The sequence below is a fragment of the Xiphophorus couchianus genome, chromosome 22 (genome assembly GCF_001444195.1).
Source record: "Xiphophorus couchianus chromosome 22, X_couchianus-1.0, whole genome shotgun sequence".
Taxonomy (NCBI): Eukaryota; Metazoa; Chordata; class Actinopteri; order Cyprinodontiformes; family Poeciliidae; genus Xiphophorus; species Xiphophorus couchianus.
In genome coordinates this window covers 457,572-473,290 of record NC_040249.1, presented here as the reverse complement: position 1 = coordinate 473,290, position 15,719 = coordinate 457,572, and the positions used below count along the sequence as shown (strand labels likewise).

Sequence of the window (15,719 nt, the reverse complement as noted above, 5' to 3'; positions counted from 1 at the left end):
GTATTCCGCTCTCTGATTGGTCGTTTTCAAATGTATCGAGTGAGCTCATTGGTGCGTTTTAAAATGTCCCTGCGCTGCGGTTTATTCAAAAAGGTTTGTCAGCATTCCAGTAGCGACGGTCGGTTAATGAAGACAGAGCTGCTCGACAAAACGCTACGAAACTAGGTTTTTATCTTCGTTTTGTCATATTTACAAAGGAGTGACTGCCTTGTTTATCAGTTGGAGGCTAGACATGGACTTGTTGTTAGTAGGTCAGAAGTCCGAGAATGGTTTTAAAAGCGGAGAAAGGTTATTCTTGTTACGGTTTAGCTTTGGGCAAGCTAACGGTAGGTAAGGAGGTGAAAAATGTCTGCATGGATGAACATGTTTGTTTGTAGTCGACGGTGAAGTCAGAATGTTGTTGTCGGATGAGTTAATTTAAACCTCTGAGCTACTGAAACGGTTTGTATCTGGTGAGACATCCTGAAATCACTGGTATTTGCCTAAATGACACATTTTCCCTTTTCTTCAAGGCAGTGATGGAGGATTATGTGAAAATAGAGAAGATTGGAGAAGGTTTGTATACAAGTCTTATTTTTCTAAAAAAAAAAAAAGTAAAAGTTTACATTTGTCATATTAGAGTGTCAGAGTTGAACTGCTGTCCTTAAAGACAGTCAGACTATCTGGTGTTAAATCACTAATCACTGTTGGTAAGTCGGGCAGAAAATCCCTCTGGTTTATCAGAAGGACCTTCTGTGAAGGTTCCTCTTAGGCCTGTCATGTTAACAAATTTTGCTGGACAATAAATTGTCCTAGAAGTTACTGGGATAAACAATATTGTTTTGAGACCATTTTCAAGTAATATAATTGCATAATAATGCAAGAACACATTGTCAAAGATCAATAAACTTTCATTTCTAAAGAACATTTCACACTGAAACTGGCAGACATTGTGGTGGGCACAGTTCTGCTAATAACCGAGCAAATTAGTGTTTTTGCTAACTTTGGAAATAATTTGGTGACAAATAAAGCACTTTGATCTGCCTTATTGCTGAAATGTGTTGTCCAATTAAACTTGATTGATTGAAACATTTAAATATCCAAAATAAATAAATACAACAGAAACGACAATTAAAATGAATCATGAAGTCTGTGTAAACAATGTCACCTTCAAAAAAAAAAGGGGGGGGGGCTAGTTGAGACCAAAGCACCAGAGTGATGACTTTTGTCATCTAATTTTGGCAGAAAGAGAGATTAGAGAGAAGCAATATGTCATGCAAATGGAAATTGTCTGTTTTAATTTATTATACGATTATTTGATTTATTGCGACTGTCCTCGTTGCAAGTGACACAAAGTGTTTCCATCTGATTCATCCGACTGGATTTATATGCTTCATAAAATCTCAATGCAGCGTTTCCCCCAGTGTATTATAAGCCTGGCGGGCCACCAGGCTTTACTTGTGCCCCCACCAGGCTAAGCATTGCTTATTTATTTAAGTCTTTTTAAAATGTTAGCATTTTTTAAGACTTTATAGTTGGTATTCAGGTATTAATCTTCTAATCTTTCAATAACACATAATTGTCAAGTGATATTTTCAAATTTCCTGTCAATTAAAAAAAAATTAACTCAAAAACACGATGAATGACTGCCCTAGCACCAAACAACCAGGCTTAGCAAGTTACTGGGGGAAACCTTGAACATGCAATCAGATCTTGTCAGGAAAAGCAATAATTGACTTATTTTGATCAATAGAATTTGAATTTCGATCAGAGACCAGGCCTGTGTGTGACTGTTTCTTGTCTTTTGTTTTCCAGGGACCTATGGGGTGGTGTATAAGGGCAGACATAAGTCCACAGGACAAGTTGTGGCTATGAAGAAAATCCGTCTGGAGAGCGAAGAGGAGGGAGTTCCCAGCACCGCTGTCAGAGAGGTGTCTCTGCTGCAGGAGCTCAGACACCCCAACGTTGTACGGTACGCCGCCTGCAGCTGGACGGGGTGGAGGGAGGATGTGACCGCTGTGGGGGACGTGGGGCGGTGTCACTGGGTCGCCTCTTCAGATGCCAACATGGCTCAGATTCATCACTCAAATGTTAATGGAGTTACAGCGTCTTCTACAAATTCTTCATAAGGTTAATTATGCAGCTTAACAGACTCTGTCAGAGGAGGTTGGTACACAATGAAGCTCAGCATCAGCAAAAAGCTGCTTTATTGGTTCACTGAGTTCTAGGTTCAAATCTGACATCCTGCCAGCAGAGCAGAGTTTCCACAGGGCCACAGACGGTTTCTGCTCTGAATATTTGTTTTGTTTACAGAGACATCATAATTCATTTTGTTTGTTGTTTTCTGTTGTTTGTTTATTTTGGATATTTAAATGTCTTCCAGTGTTAAATACTCATTAGAATTTAAAGTTTATTGATATTTGAGGATGTGTTCTTGCATTGATATGCCATTAGTATTATACTACATGACAATGGGCTCCAACAGCAATATTATAGTTGCAATAATTTCAATAATTCATTTCTAATAATAGAATTATTCTAATAATTTCTGGGAGAATTTATTGTGACAGGCCTACACATAACTGTTTTATTAGTGAGGAATACCTTTAGTAAAATACATTTAAACTTCAAAGGTATTAGTTTATTTAACCTCTGTTTAAAAAAAAAAAGTATAAAAGTTGATTTTTAATAATTCTGATTATCTCACTGTTGACATGAGAACAAATAGGATTCCTGAGCTGAAGTTTGGCACAAATCCAGGGTCAACTTTGTGTGTGTGTGTACACACAGACTCCTGGACGTCCTGATGCAGGAGTCTCGTCTCTACCTCATCTTTGAGTTCTTGTCCATGGACCTGAAGAAGTACCTGGACTCCATCCCGTCTGGCCAGTACATGGACCCCATGCTGGTCAAGGTACGTCCTGACAGGCTGACCACAGTCTGCTGTCAATGACGCGTCTTCCTGATTGTTTGCGTCTCCCTGTCGGGTTTTCCCCAGAGCTACCTTTACCAGATCCTGGAGGGAATCTACTTCTGCCACTGTCGCCGGGTTCTCCACCGGGACCTGAAACCCCAGAACCTCCTGATCGACAACAAGGGCGTGATCAAACTGGCGGACTTTGGCTTGGCCCGGGCCTTTGGCGTACCGGTCAGGGTCTATACCCACGAGGTGTGACGTGTCGAGCGAACTGGACCCACTCTGCCTGTCCGAGGGTTTTTCTCTGATCATAAACTGTGTGCTTCCAGGTCGTGACCCTTTGGTATCGGGCTCCAGAGGTCCTGCTGGGCTCCCCCAGATACTCCACCCCTGTGGATGTTTGGAGCACCGGAACAATCTTCGCTGAGCTCGCCACCAAGAAGCCGCTTTTCCACGGAGACTCTGAGATCGACCAGCTCTTCAGGATCTTCAGGTCATTCAACAGGGAAACTGAACAAACAAACTAGAGCTGAGTGATGCATTGATTTTATTGATTCACTCAGTTTTCATCTTTTTGAGGATTTAATTTTGGGAAGTTTTTTTTTTTTTCTCCCACACAAATGCTTTTCTTGGGTTCCCATAGTTCTGAGTGATTTGAGTTTTACAGCTTCTATTTATTTGGACTTTGAATTCAGGTCAACTCTACGACAAAATATTAGGGCCAAGCTGAGATTTATTTATTTATTTTTAAATTAAGAGCATAAAGTCATAATACTAGAAGACTAAAGTAGTAATTTTATGAGAACTCCAACACAAAAAATAGCAGAAAATTAAAATGAGCAATGTTAAGCATCTTCTGACATTAGACTTTAGGAAGTCAAAAAAAGTCAAAACAACTTTTTCTTGTAAAATTGCCTCTCTTTTTTTCCTGTCAATGTTATGACTATATTCTCATAATTAAACAAAACTTCTCAAAGGGTCTCATTGTACAACTCCCAGAAGGGATGACTGAAACAAGTCACTTTTTGAAACTATTTTCTGCCATTTGGATTTACTATTTATTTATTTATTAACATATATTTATCTCTTCTTTTTTTTCAGGGAAAAAATAGCTGGGAAAAAAAATCCAATGTTATTTTTAAGCCCTAGAAATGACTGCAGGTCAAATAAAATGCTAACTCACACGAGCAGCTGGAAAGCGTGTTTTAGAGTAAAATTATGAACAACTCTTGATATTATTGATCAATTTTCAGTTGCATTTTCTCTTCAGAACGCTGGGTACTCCGAATAATGATGTTTGGCCTGATGTGGAGAACCTGCCTGACTACAAAAGCACTTTCCCTAAATGGAAGGGAGGAAACCTGTCGTCGATGGTGAAGAACCTGGATAAGAACGGCCTGGACCTGCTGGCGGTGAGGGCAATGGATCCGCTACACACACTGCACACACTCCTGTTCAAATTTCAACTTGTTCCCTCTAAAAAAAAAAAAAAAAGAGAGTATGATAAATGATTTCAGTGCTTTTTGTGCAACACGCATCCTGGATAATTCAAGTGAAATACAAGCCGAGCTGCAGTTAGAGGTGTTCAGTACTGATTCAATGATATCAGAGTTGTTTAGGATTTTCCCCAGAGCTTCTTCTCTGATAAACACATCTTCTGTTTCCTCTTGGATGATACTTGATTCCATTCCATCTTAGAAAATATAATGCCTAAAACTTATGTGGTCAAAATACTCAGTTGCCTAATGATTGTACACACAGTGAAGGGCTCTATTGCACTCTCACCTGTCCAGAGAGTAGCATGTCTGCAGACAGTGGCAGTGTAGTTGCTCATAGGTCTGTCGCAATAAATCAATTAAACGCATAATAAATTAAACAAGCTCAATTTCCATTTGCATAATTTATTATTTTTCTCTTTTCTACCAAAAACTAGATGATAAAAGTCTTGAGTCTGGTGCTTTGGTCTCAACTAGACTCATTCTTTGAAGGAGAATTTTGTTTAGAGGCTTCATAGTTCATTGTATTTATTGTTTCTGTTCTTTTATTTATTTTGGATATTTAAAACCATGTTAAATGTTCATTAGAATTTAAAGTTCATTGATCTTTGATGTGTTCTTGCATTGTTAAACCATTACATTACTTGAAAATGGTCTCAAAGCAGCAATATTATTGTTTATTGCGATAACTTTTGGGATAATTTATCATCCAGCAAAATTTGTTATTGTGACAGGCCGAGTTGGTCAGTCCGGTTGTTAGCTGGACAATCAAATGTTTACAGCAGAGATTCTTCTGGATGCTGCTACAGTCTCGCAGTTCTAATTTAGCATAAGTAACATGAACTCATTGGAGTGCTTGGACAAGCAGTTATCCACTGTTTGTGTGGTACGAAGTTCAGTTAGAACATGAATCCAGTTAAAGACAGAAGAAAAAACTCGTTTAGGGAGAGGAATGAACATAAAGCCAGAGTCCACAGTGAGGTATCTGCTGTCAGCTGTCCTCATCTACCTGAATCCTAATGTTACTCTCCATGTCTGTTTTCTCCTCTGACAGAAAATGTTGATCTACAATCCACCAAAGAGGATCTCTGCCCGGGAGGCCCTGACCCATCCGTATTTCGATGACCTGGACAAATCCACTCTGCCAGCTGCTAACATCAGCAACATGTAGAGCCTCCATAGAAACACATTGATGCCCTCTGTGAACTAATAACCTGTAAATACTTGTATGTTTGTGTGAGATTTGTTGCAGACCTAAAGTTTCTAATATCTCAATAAAAATGCACCTTCTGTGATTTTCTCCAATGTTTTTATTTTTGTCTAATAACTGAAATGGTTCTTTAAAAAAAATCCCTTGTGGGTCAAATTGTACTTCTGTTAGGCTCCACCAGAGTCTATGGAAATACCTGACCTTGAGATGGCTCTGACTTGAACTCTTATTTATTTTAGAATATCTGCAAAATCACCAAATGATCCAAGACTGTTTTTATGCTGCTTGTTAAAGAGCAGATTTTGTTCTCAAAGTTAGATTTCCTTCAGTTAAGCCAAAACTGATTAATACCTGACTGACTGACTTAAAGTGAAAATAAACTTGTGATTTCATTGCTGTGCTTCTGCTGTCTGAGTGACCCAGCCAGAATCCTGATGAGAATCTGGAGTCAGCAGATTAGATGATTGTAAAGAGGCTTTTGAGCCAATTGCCAAAGATAAATCAGTGAATTTGCTGTTAGGCTGATTGATATAATGTAATTTTTCCCTTCTAAGTGGGGTAGAAATGGCATTTTTGTATAATTAACCTTTTATTTTTGTTAAATTGGTACCTTAGCCTCTGAGCAATTCTGTTTCCTATCAAATGTCTCAATTCAGCGAAAAGAATAAAGTCTGCCGAGTGTATGAATAATTTTGGGTTGAAATCATAAACACCAAAGTTTGTGGTTTAATGTGATAAAATATAAAATAGTTAAATAGGTGTAAAACTATGGTGTACTGCTTTTTCATTGAAAGTTATGAGTGATTCAAGGCAGTGCAGTTAGGAAACAGGCTGATTTCAGAGAGATATTTACTTTATTGATACAAATGTTGAGAAATTCTAGTTACAAGAAGTTCCACCATTAAAACTAAAAAATTAACACATGTTTGAGCATCTTGTCCCTCTAATCGTTTTCATCAGCATCGTCCAGCAGAAACTCGCTGATCTGCTCTTTCATTGCAGACCTGCAGAAGATGAAGGTGAGAACTGTTCTGTGTACACAAGTAAATAGGCTAAAGGTCTTAGTTCATTAGCAGCTTCATAAACTGGATTACATTTCCTAATGATGTGTAGAATAAAGCAATAACAATGCAGCCAAGATACTGTTATGCAGAATGATCAGATGGATATTCATTTATTTGTTAAAAGGATTATTAATTCAATAAGTGTACTTTATAATAATTACTATATTAGTGCTCCAGCTGAAATAATGTTCCACTTACCAGATCGTCAATAAAACTAACCTGGGACTAGAACTTCTGTCTTGGTCTTACTGGATCTCAGTGATCACAACGTACTGATTAAAAGGCTGGAAAATGGTTCAGGTTGTCTGATGCTACACTGGTTTAAATCCAATTTGGCAGGAATTATTTTTGAGTCAATAGTTAAATATAAATCTGGGGATTCTCAAGGGTGTATTACCCAGGCCACTTATTCAATTGATATGATTCCACTAACTAAGATTATAAAGTGCTATAACATCTTAAACCTCATGTATGCTGATGTGGTAGCACACAATGTGGTAGGAGACAGAGTTTAGATCTCTGTGCATCCAAAGGACTCCTCTATATTCACTGAGTCAGTTTATCAGGTATGAACCATGTAGACCTGAACAGTCAGTGTTCCCAGAACCAGAATTAAACCTTTAGTTTCTCTGCTTCTCCGCTCTGGAACAAACCTGAGATCTGGAGAGACTGTTGATTCCTTTCAATCAGATTCCGGACTGAAAACATTTTTTGAGTCCTGCAGTTCACCATCAAACAGTCTGAATACTGAACAGTTTGCCTGATTGCTGATGAGTGACTGAAGTGTGGGATTAAAGTAGGCCAGATAAAACATTTGATCATCTTGTACCAAGTGTGAAGGCTGAATGTCTCACCGGTTTTGTCTCCTCTGAACCTCTGACAGGACATACTGAGGGAGATGAGCGACTGAAGACTGTGAGGAAAACAGAAAAGAAAATGGACTGAAAAAAAGACTGGAACACTTTTACATTAATTATACATTATACATTAATGTATCATTCTGAAAATCTTGGTACTTCATGAAAATCCTCCTTCCTGCATAGAAATGAGAAACAGAGACCAGACCAGCATATTTCTGGATCTTTAGTTATTAATAATAATAATAATTTTTACTTTATTCATCCCAGCAGGGAAATTATTTCGCAGTTACAGCACACGACAGGAGCTGTGTCTGCAGGCAGCCAGCTGAGCCGGCGCCATTTTTTGAAGGAGGACATGCGGCAGAGGTCGTCGGGACCGGGAGTCGAACCCGCGACGTCCACGGGTCTAAGGCCTCCAAACGTGGGGCGTGCTAACCCGCTGCGCCACCACAGCACACTGGGTGGCGCAGCAGTGTATTATAAGCCTGGCGGGCCTCCAGGCTGAGCATCGTTTGTTTGTTTTAAATAGGATTTTTTTATACACCAGTAACGGTGACAGTAAAGACGGATTAAGCTAAACTTATAGCTAGTTATGTAGTGTCTGTGGCTCAGTGGGTAGAGTAGTCGTCTTGTAATCGGAAGGTTGTAGTCAATGTGCCCCTGGGCAAGGCACATAACACCAAGTTGTCTACCAGTCTGCACATGACTGAAAATGTGCTGTCTGAGTTCAGACCATTTACTACACAGTTGACTCCTTCAACTGGGCTTTAGATGGTGAGAATCAATTGCCCCGTCCCCTTAATGTTATTATTCACCTCCAAATTTTTGTAACTTAACATTTCTTAATACTTACTGACCCTACCACCTCTACCACCAGGCTTGGCAAGTTTTCTGGGGGAAACTTTGGAAAAGTACAATCCCCATTTGGTTCACCAATTAGGAGACAGAGAGGACCAAACAGAACTTCCATCAGGTTCCTTCACTTGTGGGACAGTTTCCACTCACCATGTCTCTGACAGTCCGTCTGCAGCTGTAGCACAGCAGGCTCCTCAGCTCAGCGGCCTCATGGTCCCTGGAAGACAAAGAGCTCAGAAGAGGGCAGCACAGAACTTGTTGTGGTTCTCCTAAAGTGTCGTAAACTGCCTCGTCCCTGTCCTTCAACAACCTGGACAGGCTGAGAGAAAGGGACAGAGACCTGGTTCTGCATCCAAGGTGTTCCTCCTGTCCTGGTGGTTAGATTTTAGTAAATAACAATCAACTCTTACCTTGAAGACCTGCAGCAGTCACTAGCCCCTTCTGCCCCCCCACAGGGTCTTTCAGAGGAGCAACACTGTCCAACAGTAGAAGGTGGTTCTGGTTTCACTGAAACTGTTGGAAAGAAGGAAACACTCTATTAGTCATAGAGTATATTTTTCATATTAGTCATAGGACTGATCTAACTGCTCCCCAGAAGACACACAACACCAGAAATGACACCTGCTCTACAATCAGTAAGAGGATCTAAGGTGATCCTGATGGATTACTGCACCTGAGCTCCGAGAGAGCTGCTCTGAAATCAGCGTGGCCTGGAGCGCTGAAGCCTCTTCTGAAAATCAGGAGAAAACACAAACTTCACTGATCGTCAGCGGAGAGCCAGAGCTCCATATGGAACCTGGAAACAGCGTCATTCTCAAGTTAAAGACGAATGTTTCTTATCTGGTTACGTGGCTCTGAATACACAGAAATGAGGTGTGTGTAACGTCAAGTCCAGGAGTTACGGCCAAGCTCAAAATTACACATACAGACAAATTTAGATGTAGAACAATTTTCATTCGGCCAGTGGTGACCAGCGCCATCAGTGAAACCCATCACTTCCTGTCAGAAACAACGTGAGAGAAGGATCCGTTTGGAACAAAAGCCTCTGTTTTTATTTACAGAACCACTCTGCGGATGTCACTGAGCGGCAGAAGAACCGCAGAGAGGAATGAAACGATCTGCCGGAAGAAGCTGGAGTTGCTGCCAAAGTATTAAGCAAAGGCTGAGTACTTGTGGACATGTCATTACTTCTGCCTTTTCATCCTGCTGTTTTGAGTTGATTTCTTTCCTCTGGGATGAACATTAAACATCTACATCAGACAGCATGGATATTGATTTGAAAAAAGGTATATAGACATGATGTTCAAGCTGAGCCTCAAGTCCGCCAGTGGTTCCATGTGAGCACCTGATCCCCAAAATGTCTGAGCATGCCACTGCTCTGCAGAGCAAGATGTAAAAAGTTACAGTGATAACGGAAGACATGCTGCTGCTGTGACTCACCGGCAGCGGTGTCCAGGCCACACACACACAGCACACACCGCTCGGCGTCCTCGGCGGCGGAGGAGCTCCCGCCTGCCGTCTGCAGCTTCTCCCCGGTCCTGAAAACATGAAGGGTTAAAAGGTCAAGCTGCGATGCCGCCTTAACCAGTCCAGATGTTGCTCCGTTTGTGTTCTCTCAGCAATGAGACGTTTCAGCTGAGCTGTCTGTCGTTCTCTGCTCTTCTTCACACACTTCACTGCCAAAAGTACAAACCTCAGAGCTCCTCCAACGCCCACAGGTGATTCGCTTGTTTTAGTCCGTGATTTCATAACACTGGTTAAGGAAATACTAGTTACAAGACATTTTTTCCACTGTTATGAGTGAAATATTAGTAAATTACAGATTTGAAAAACGCTCCTAAACTTTGCTGAAAAGTTACTTGTAAGTTAGTTTTGTTTTACTTGAAGATATTTGGACTAGAAACTAGACCAGAAATACTCGGTGAGATTTTGTGTTTTCGCAGTGCAGCGATGCTGGACCTCCGTCCAGACTGACCGGTAGATTGTGCTGACAGTGGAGGGGAAGTCAGCCTGCAGCTTGGTGACGAAGCTCTGGGTCAGGCGCTGGATGCTGGCCTTGTCTGGCGTCTGGGAGGGAAGAACATGTCTGCCTCAGATAATCAGGACAGAAACAGAGCCGTCCTGTTCTGAAGCAAAAAGAGGAGAGCGACGGTGATCAGACGGTACCTCACCTTTGTGTCCAGGTTTGGAACGACAACGGATGGAACCTTGAACATATGATTGTAGTAAGCTATTTCTTTAGCTGAGTATTCCCTCATGGGTCTCACTACTGTTACATCACCGTATCTGCAGTCAGAGAAGCCCTGGGAATAAAAACTAAATCAGATATGTTCCATCTAAAGTGGTCCGATAGTGGTCCGGTACTCACCGTGTCCTGGGCCAGGTGGGCTCCTCTGCCCAGTGAGATACTGGTGAGCAGCTTCACAGCCAGTCTGGTGCAGCTGTCTCCCAGCATGAGCTTACTGTAGCCTCTGGTCCGAGCCGTGTGCACCAGCAGGTGCTGCCTTTAGGAGGAAAGTCAGTCAGTCAGTCAGCCAGTCAGGCCACAGTAGTTTGGGGGAAAACTGATAAGGATGATTGATGCTTCAACAAATGGAGGACAGAGAACGAGACGTGGAGTTGCTGCACGATCCGCAACATCAGCTAATCTGCGCAGTAGCTAATAGAAATACGTCCAGGGGGTATTTTTATTGATTTTCTTTTACATTTTTGTATGCCACTAATTGTAAAAAATAATGAAGGATTTAGACCGTTTTCACACCTGATAGTCTGGTAGACTCAGTTTGACTGGGAACCAAAACTGTACCATTAATTGTAGCTAACAAAGCCAGCCAGCGGCCCCCAAACTCACCGTTTCATTTTATTTTGCAGTGATGGATTGCAAATGTTTAGCACATTTTACACAAATGTTCCAAATTTGAAAAACAAATGATATTAAACTTGCTAACTTGTTTACTGTAAATTCTGTCTGTCTGAAGATGTTCCTTTCAAATAGTTCAATTCGTATGCCACAGTTAAATATCACTCCGCATTTCAAAATGATAATTAATTAGAGCATCATAAGGTTCAAATCAATAGCCATAATAACACAGACATGATGTCATCTAATTACAAATGACTAATAATAGTAGGTATACAGTATAGCCTCAGACTAATGAAATATCTGCTTTTGACATGTTGCTATGGGGGGCCTCGAATTAAAATCAGATTAGGGCCCCAAAAAGTCTTGGGTCTGTCCTGATCCCAATTGCCCACTGACTTATAATCTTTGAACTAAATAATGACAGTTATTATTCAGTCAAGACAATAACAACATTTTCTAGGAAAATAAGCCATCTTATAACAAGTAATATTTTAATTAACATAAACATGCTACACTTTGCTGATGTATGTTTTAAGAATAATCCAGGAGAATTCCAGGTGATCCAACCTGAGCGTGTTCAGCAGGTCTTGTTTGGCCGTCAGGGTTTGAGCCGAGCCAATCAGCTGCTGCAGCAGCCGTGTGTATGACTCCTGAACAGCAGGCGGCGACACACACTCCTGCTCCTCAGCCTTTCCATCGCTGCCGCTGCCGCCACTCTGCAGGAAGAGATCCACAGCTGCTTTGTAGCCGGAGCCTGGTTGGTCTGACGACGGTGAGGGAGTCAGGACGGATCCAGGGAGATCCAGAACCTGGAAGAAGGGATGAAAACGCAGAAACTAAAGAGACTTCACAATTCATTTTATTTGTTGTTTCTGTTGCTTTGTTTATTTATTTTGGATATTTAAAATGTCCTCCAGTTCCATTGTTAAATGTTCGTTAGAATTTAAAGTTTATTGATCTTTGAGAATGTGTTCCAGCATTATTAAGCCATTATCATTATATTACTTGAAAATGGTCTCCAAACAACAATATCATCATTTATTGCAACTACTGGGGCAATTTAATGTCCAGCAAAATTTGTTATGGTGACAGGCCTATCTGTAACCGTGGAAACAGGTCTGTCCCTGCGCTCATTCTGACCTGCTCCAAAGGAAGGATGTAGAAGGGGAAACCGGTTGACCTGAACATATCACACAGCTCAGATGTTGCTTTCTGTCTCATCTCTTTACGCTGGCCAAGAGCGCCACCCTCTGAAAACACACACAAAGAAGATGAGTCTAACAGATTTCCTTCAGCCAGAGAGGAAATAACCGGAGTTACAGAAATGATTTCATTTACCATCGATGTAAACGATCCCAGGGAGGAAGCGCAGCTTTTTATGAGCGTTCTGACTCACACCCTGAGAGGGAGACACAGCATGACATGAACACACCGGTTACACACTTCAGTTTTTCACCTAAAACAGGAAAAATGTTTCAACGTTTTAAGTGAAGAAATCTCCCAGTGGAACAATTTTTTTAAATCTACATTTAATAATTATTGACTTAAAACAAACTCCTATGTCTTGCTGAAAAGTTACTGACTTTGTTTTATTTCAAGTATGCTAAAATATTTGCAGTAGAACTAGATAAAGATTCTTGGTAAGATTTAGTGTTTTTGCAGTGTAGTGACAGGTTCATGTTGAGTCTGGAGCATGCATGGGGCCAGGAATATACATGAAGAGATCTGTCTGCAAACGCCTCCTGCCGACCTTTTCACTCTGGAACTGGTTTCTGGAAAACAGCATTTCAGGGATGCTAAAATGCTGGGTTCATGTCGATGCAAACCTGGAATAATAATAATAATAAAAAACTAATCCAGTCAGAGCCTAAAACCCCTGCGCTGACAGGACAGTGAAGAGCGGCCGGATGCTACAATACGACCAGGTTTCACCCAGACAAACCCAGGACCGTGTGAGGGGAAAAGGCTGAATGACACGTTCACACCTCTTGGACTTGGCTGAGCATTGAGCAGGAAGAAGGACCCCCGGAGACCGCCAGCAGCACCTGCAGACAGAGGAGACGAACTCACCACTACAGCTGCCAGAACAGTTTCCAGCTCAGTTTGGACCGACTCGGTTCTGCTGGTACCTCCAGATGTGAGAGGAGGCCTTATAGTTTTATGCATGACTAGGGAACATTTTCTATATCTCTCATCATCCTCGATGTTGTTGCATATTTATAGAAGCTAAACATAAAATTGGAACTAATTAGCATATGTGTGTTATAGTCGTTAGAAAACCTGACTCAGCAGGTCTGACCTCAGCCAGTTAAAACCTAATCGCTGCCTTCGTGCCATTTTCTTTTTCCAAAGTCTTTTGGTGGATGGAATGCCTGAATAACAATTCTGGTTTTTAATCATAATAATAATAATAATAAAAACATCTTCTTGACTAAATAGAAGAGCTGGATTTAAAACCATCCAAAGTCGAGATGAGCAGGATGCAGTGACCTCCTCACCTTCTCTCCAGGGAAGATGACCCGGGTCTTGCCCAGCATGGCTCTGAATTTGTGGATGAAGCTCTCTCTGAAACAGTTCCTAGGAAACAAACAGAATGAGAGAAAAAGGCAGGAAGCACAACAATTTCAAAGCTTTACTCATTGATACGAGCAACATCCGTCTTATAGATCCTAATTATTATGACAAACGGCTGCAGATTAAATCATTCAAACAGCATCACTTAGTCCCAGTCTTATATATGTAACCAGGTGAACAAATGGGTACATGTCTGAACTGTATTTTGTAAACCCTGTTTTATTTTGTTTCGCCAACTGGTTGCAATTCTTGTTTTTGCCAGCATGTGGTGCTGCTTTACAGAGAGGTCAAAAGATTTCAGGAAGTAGAAAAAACCTCTTGTGTATGTATTGTGGCATTCTGAGAAAAGCGGAAGAGAAAGACATTTTTGTGTGCCGAGACCTGGTGAAAAGATGACTACATGGCCACCAAGCCGAGAATCCAAGTGTTCGGTAATGTCGAAGCTGAATTATCTTCTGTGAACAAAGTTAAGGAGAGGATGTTAATGTTATGTTTTTTGTTTGTCCTCTAGAAGTGCCACTGCCGTTTAATGCACTCTTTGTAATAGTTTAGCCTTGTATGTGAAGCTACGTTGCTACATGTGAGCCCGCCATTTTCAAGAAGCTGAGGCTTTATGTTGACAGAACACGGGTCATTTACATCTGTTTCTTTGCAACCCAGAAAGAGAGAAAAGTGTTCTTTTTTCATAAAAAAACAAAACAATAAAGGACCCATTTTATTTGAAGCTCCGTGTGCTGCATTACTCCCGGCTTCATATACATAAATCTGGTTTTCACAGTGCTACAGTGGCTGAGTGATTCTGCTGTGCGCAGTGACTCCTGATCAGTGTCATGTCCTACCTGCAGTATGAATCTCCTGCTCTGATGACCACAGCTGCCAGCTCCTCTTTGCATTTGACACATTTTTTCGAAGCACTAACAGCGGAGAGAAAAACTGTGTTTGGTTAAAGAAGTTACATAATAAAATGCTTTAGAAACACGCTAAAATACCATACAGAGTGGAACAGATAATACATCAAATTAATGATCCATCTTTTTACCATTTGTCTTTGTATTCACTTTGTAATGTCAGTCACAGTTTCTGAAAAGTATATATCAGACAGAGATTTAAAGAGGCACAGCAAAAGCAAATGAGGTGGATTAGCAGTCAGTTATCAGACTGAGTCATCCAGGGTTTGTTCCTGTGAGATCTTGAATTAAATGTTTTGGCATAATTACCTAATAACTTTACTCTCCTGACTACAACGTCTGATACTAATATTTCTAACTTCAGCCAAAGATGACCTGAGAAAATATAAACAATATTTATTTCGTTTAGGAACAAAAAGACATGACAGAAGTCTAAACAAGAAGAAATCCACAGGGGGTAAACAACTTTTTCCCAGCCCTTGAACAAATATATCGTTGTCATCACAACAATCTGGAGACACATTAGTGTCACTGCCAGAAACTTTCCTGTTGGTCCTTTTAGTGTAAATGGTTGCAGCTCCTTTCACCACATTATAGTTCCTGTCCGTTCGAAAACATCTTACTCATTTCATAAAGTTCTGCTGCGTCGCTGAAAAGCCAAACAGCTTCTTTAAATACCAGCATTTTCTGTGCGGTGTCCTCCAGGCGCGTGGAGGTTTATGCCGCTCACCTGGGCGTATCCACGCGCTCCAGCTGCTCGTGGTACTCTTCTTCCACCTGACACATCGCAGCTCGGATGGACGTGTTTCCAGCTCGGGAGAACGAGCCGTGAGTTCCTCCAGTGATCCGAGCAGGTCGTTCTGTTCTAGTTGGGATGTTTACAAACCACCACAGCTCCAACTAACCGTCTCCTCTTTCTTCTTCTGTTAGTTTTCCTCAAGATTGTAAAACCAGCTCGTGGTGCAATACCACCACCTAGTGGACTTCAGGGTG

The 15,719-nt window shown here is 41.1% G+C and overlaps 2 protein-coding genes across 3 annotated transcripts; one reads left to right on the top strand and one right to left on the bottom strand.

Moving 5' to 3' along the window:
• Positions 1–17: 17 nt before the first annotated feature.
• On the top strand, positions 18–5,692 carry cdk1 (cyclin dependent kinase 1). Its single transcript, XM_028007862.1, has 8 exons — positions 18–165; positions 517–555; positions 1,795–1,951; positions 2,770–2,893; positions 2,978–3,148; positions 3,226–3,389; positions 4,167–4,308; positions 5,447–5,692. The coding sequence occupies exons 2-8, from the start codon at positions 519–521 to the stop codon at positions 5,561–5,563; spliced, it is 912 nt and encodes a 303-aa protein (XP_027863663.1). The 5' UTR covers positions 18–165; positions 517–518; the 3' UTR covers positions 5,564–5,692.
• Positions 5,693–6,437: 745 nt separating this feature from the next.
• Positions 6,438–15,672, bottom strand: ctu2 (cytosolic thiouridylase subunit 2 homolog (S. pombe)). Of its 2 annotated transcripts, none has more exons than XM_028007860.1 (16): positions 15,457–15,672; positions 14,658–14,732; positions 13,743–13,821; positions 13,230–13,289; positions 12,583–12,643; positions 12,385–12,494; positions 11,812–12,053; positions 10,750–10,885; positions 10,553–10,684; positions 10,357–10,448; positions 9,822–9,919; positions 9,055–9,111; positions 8,792–8,894; positions 8,532–8,598; positions 7,521–7,579; positions 6,438–6,606 (listed from the first exon to the last, which is right to left on the bottom strand). In XM_028007860.1, the coding sequence occupies exons 1-16, from the start codon at positions 15,510–15,512 to the stop codon at positions 6,546–6,548; spliced, it is 1,488 nt and encodes a 495-aa protein (XP_027863661.1). In that variant the 5' UTR covers positions 15,513–15,672; the 3' UTR covers positions 6,438–6,545. The 2 variants fall into 2 exon arrangements, with proteins under 2 accessions (XP_027863661.1, XP_027863662.1); XM_028007861.1 differs by having other exon boundaries at positions 13,735–13,821; positions 15,457–15,670.
• Between the last annotated feature and the right edge of the window lie 47 nt (positions 15,673–15,719).

Bases quoted from the DNA above. Each gene is read 5' to 3' on its own strand.
- cdk1 (XM_028007862.1), top strand. From the start codon at position 519: ATGGAGGATTATGTGAAAATAGAGAAGATTGGAGAAG. The intron at 2,894-2,977 runs GTACGTCCTGAC...GGTTTTCCCCAG, and splicing joins TGGACCCCATGCTGGTCAAG to AGCTACCTTTACCAGATCCT. The intron at 4,309-5,446 runs GTGAGGGCAATG...CTCCTCTGACAG, and splicing joins ACGGCCTGGACCTGCTGGCG to AAAATGTTGATCTACAATCC.
- ctu2 (XM_028007860.1), bottom strand. From the start codon at position 15,512: ATGTGTCAGGTGGAAGAAGAGTACCACGAGCAGCTGGAGCGCGTGGAT. The intron at 9,112-9,821 runs GTGAGTCACAGC...CCTGATTTTCAG, and splicing joins TGGCCTGGACACCGCTGCCG to AAGAGGCTTCAGCGCTCCAG. The intron at 6,607-7,520 runs GTGAGACATTCA...CATCTTCTGCAG, and splicing joins GTTCAGAGGAGACAAAACCG to GTCTGCAATGAAAGAGCAGA.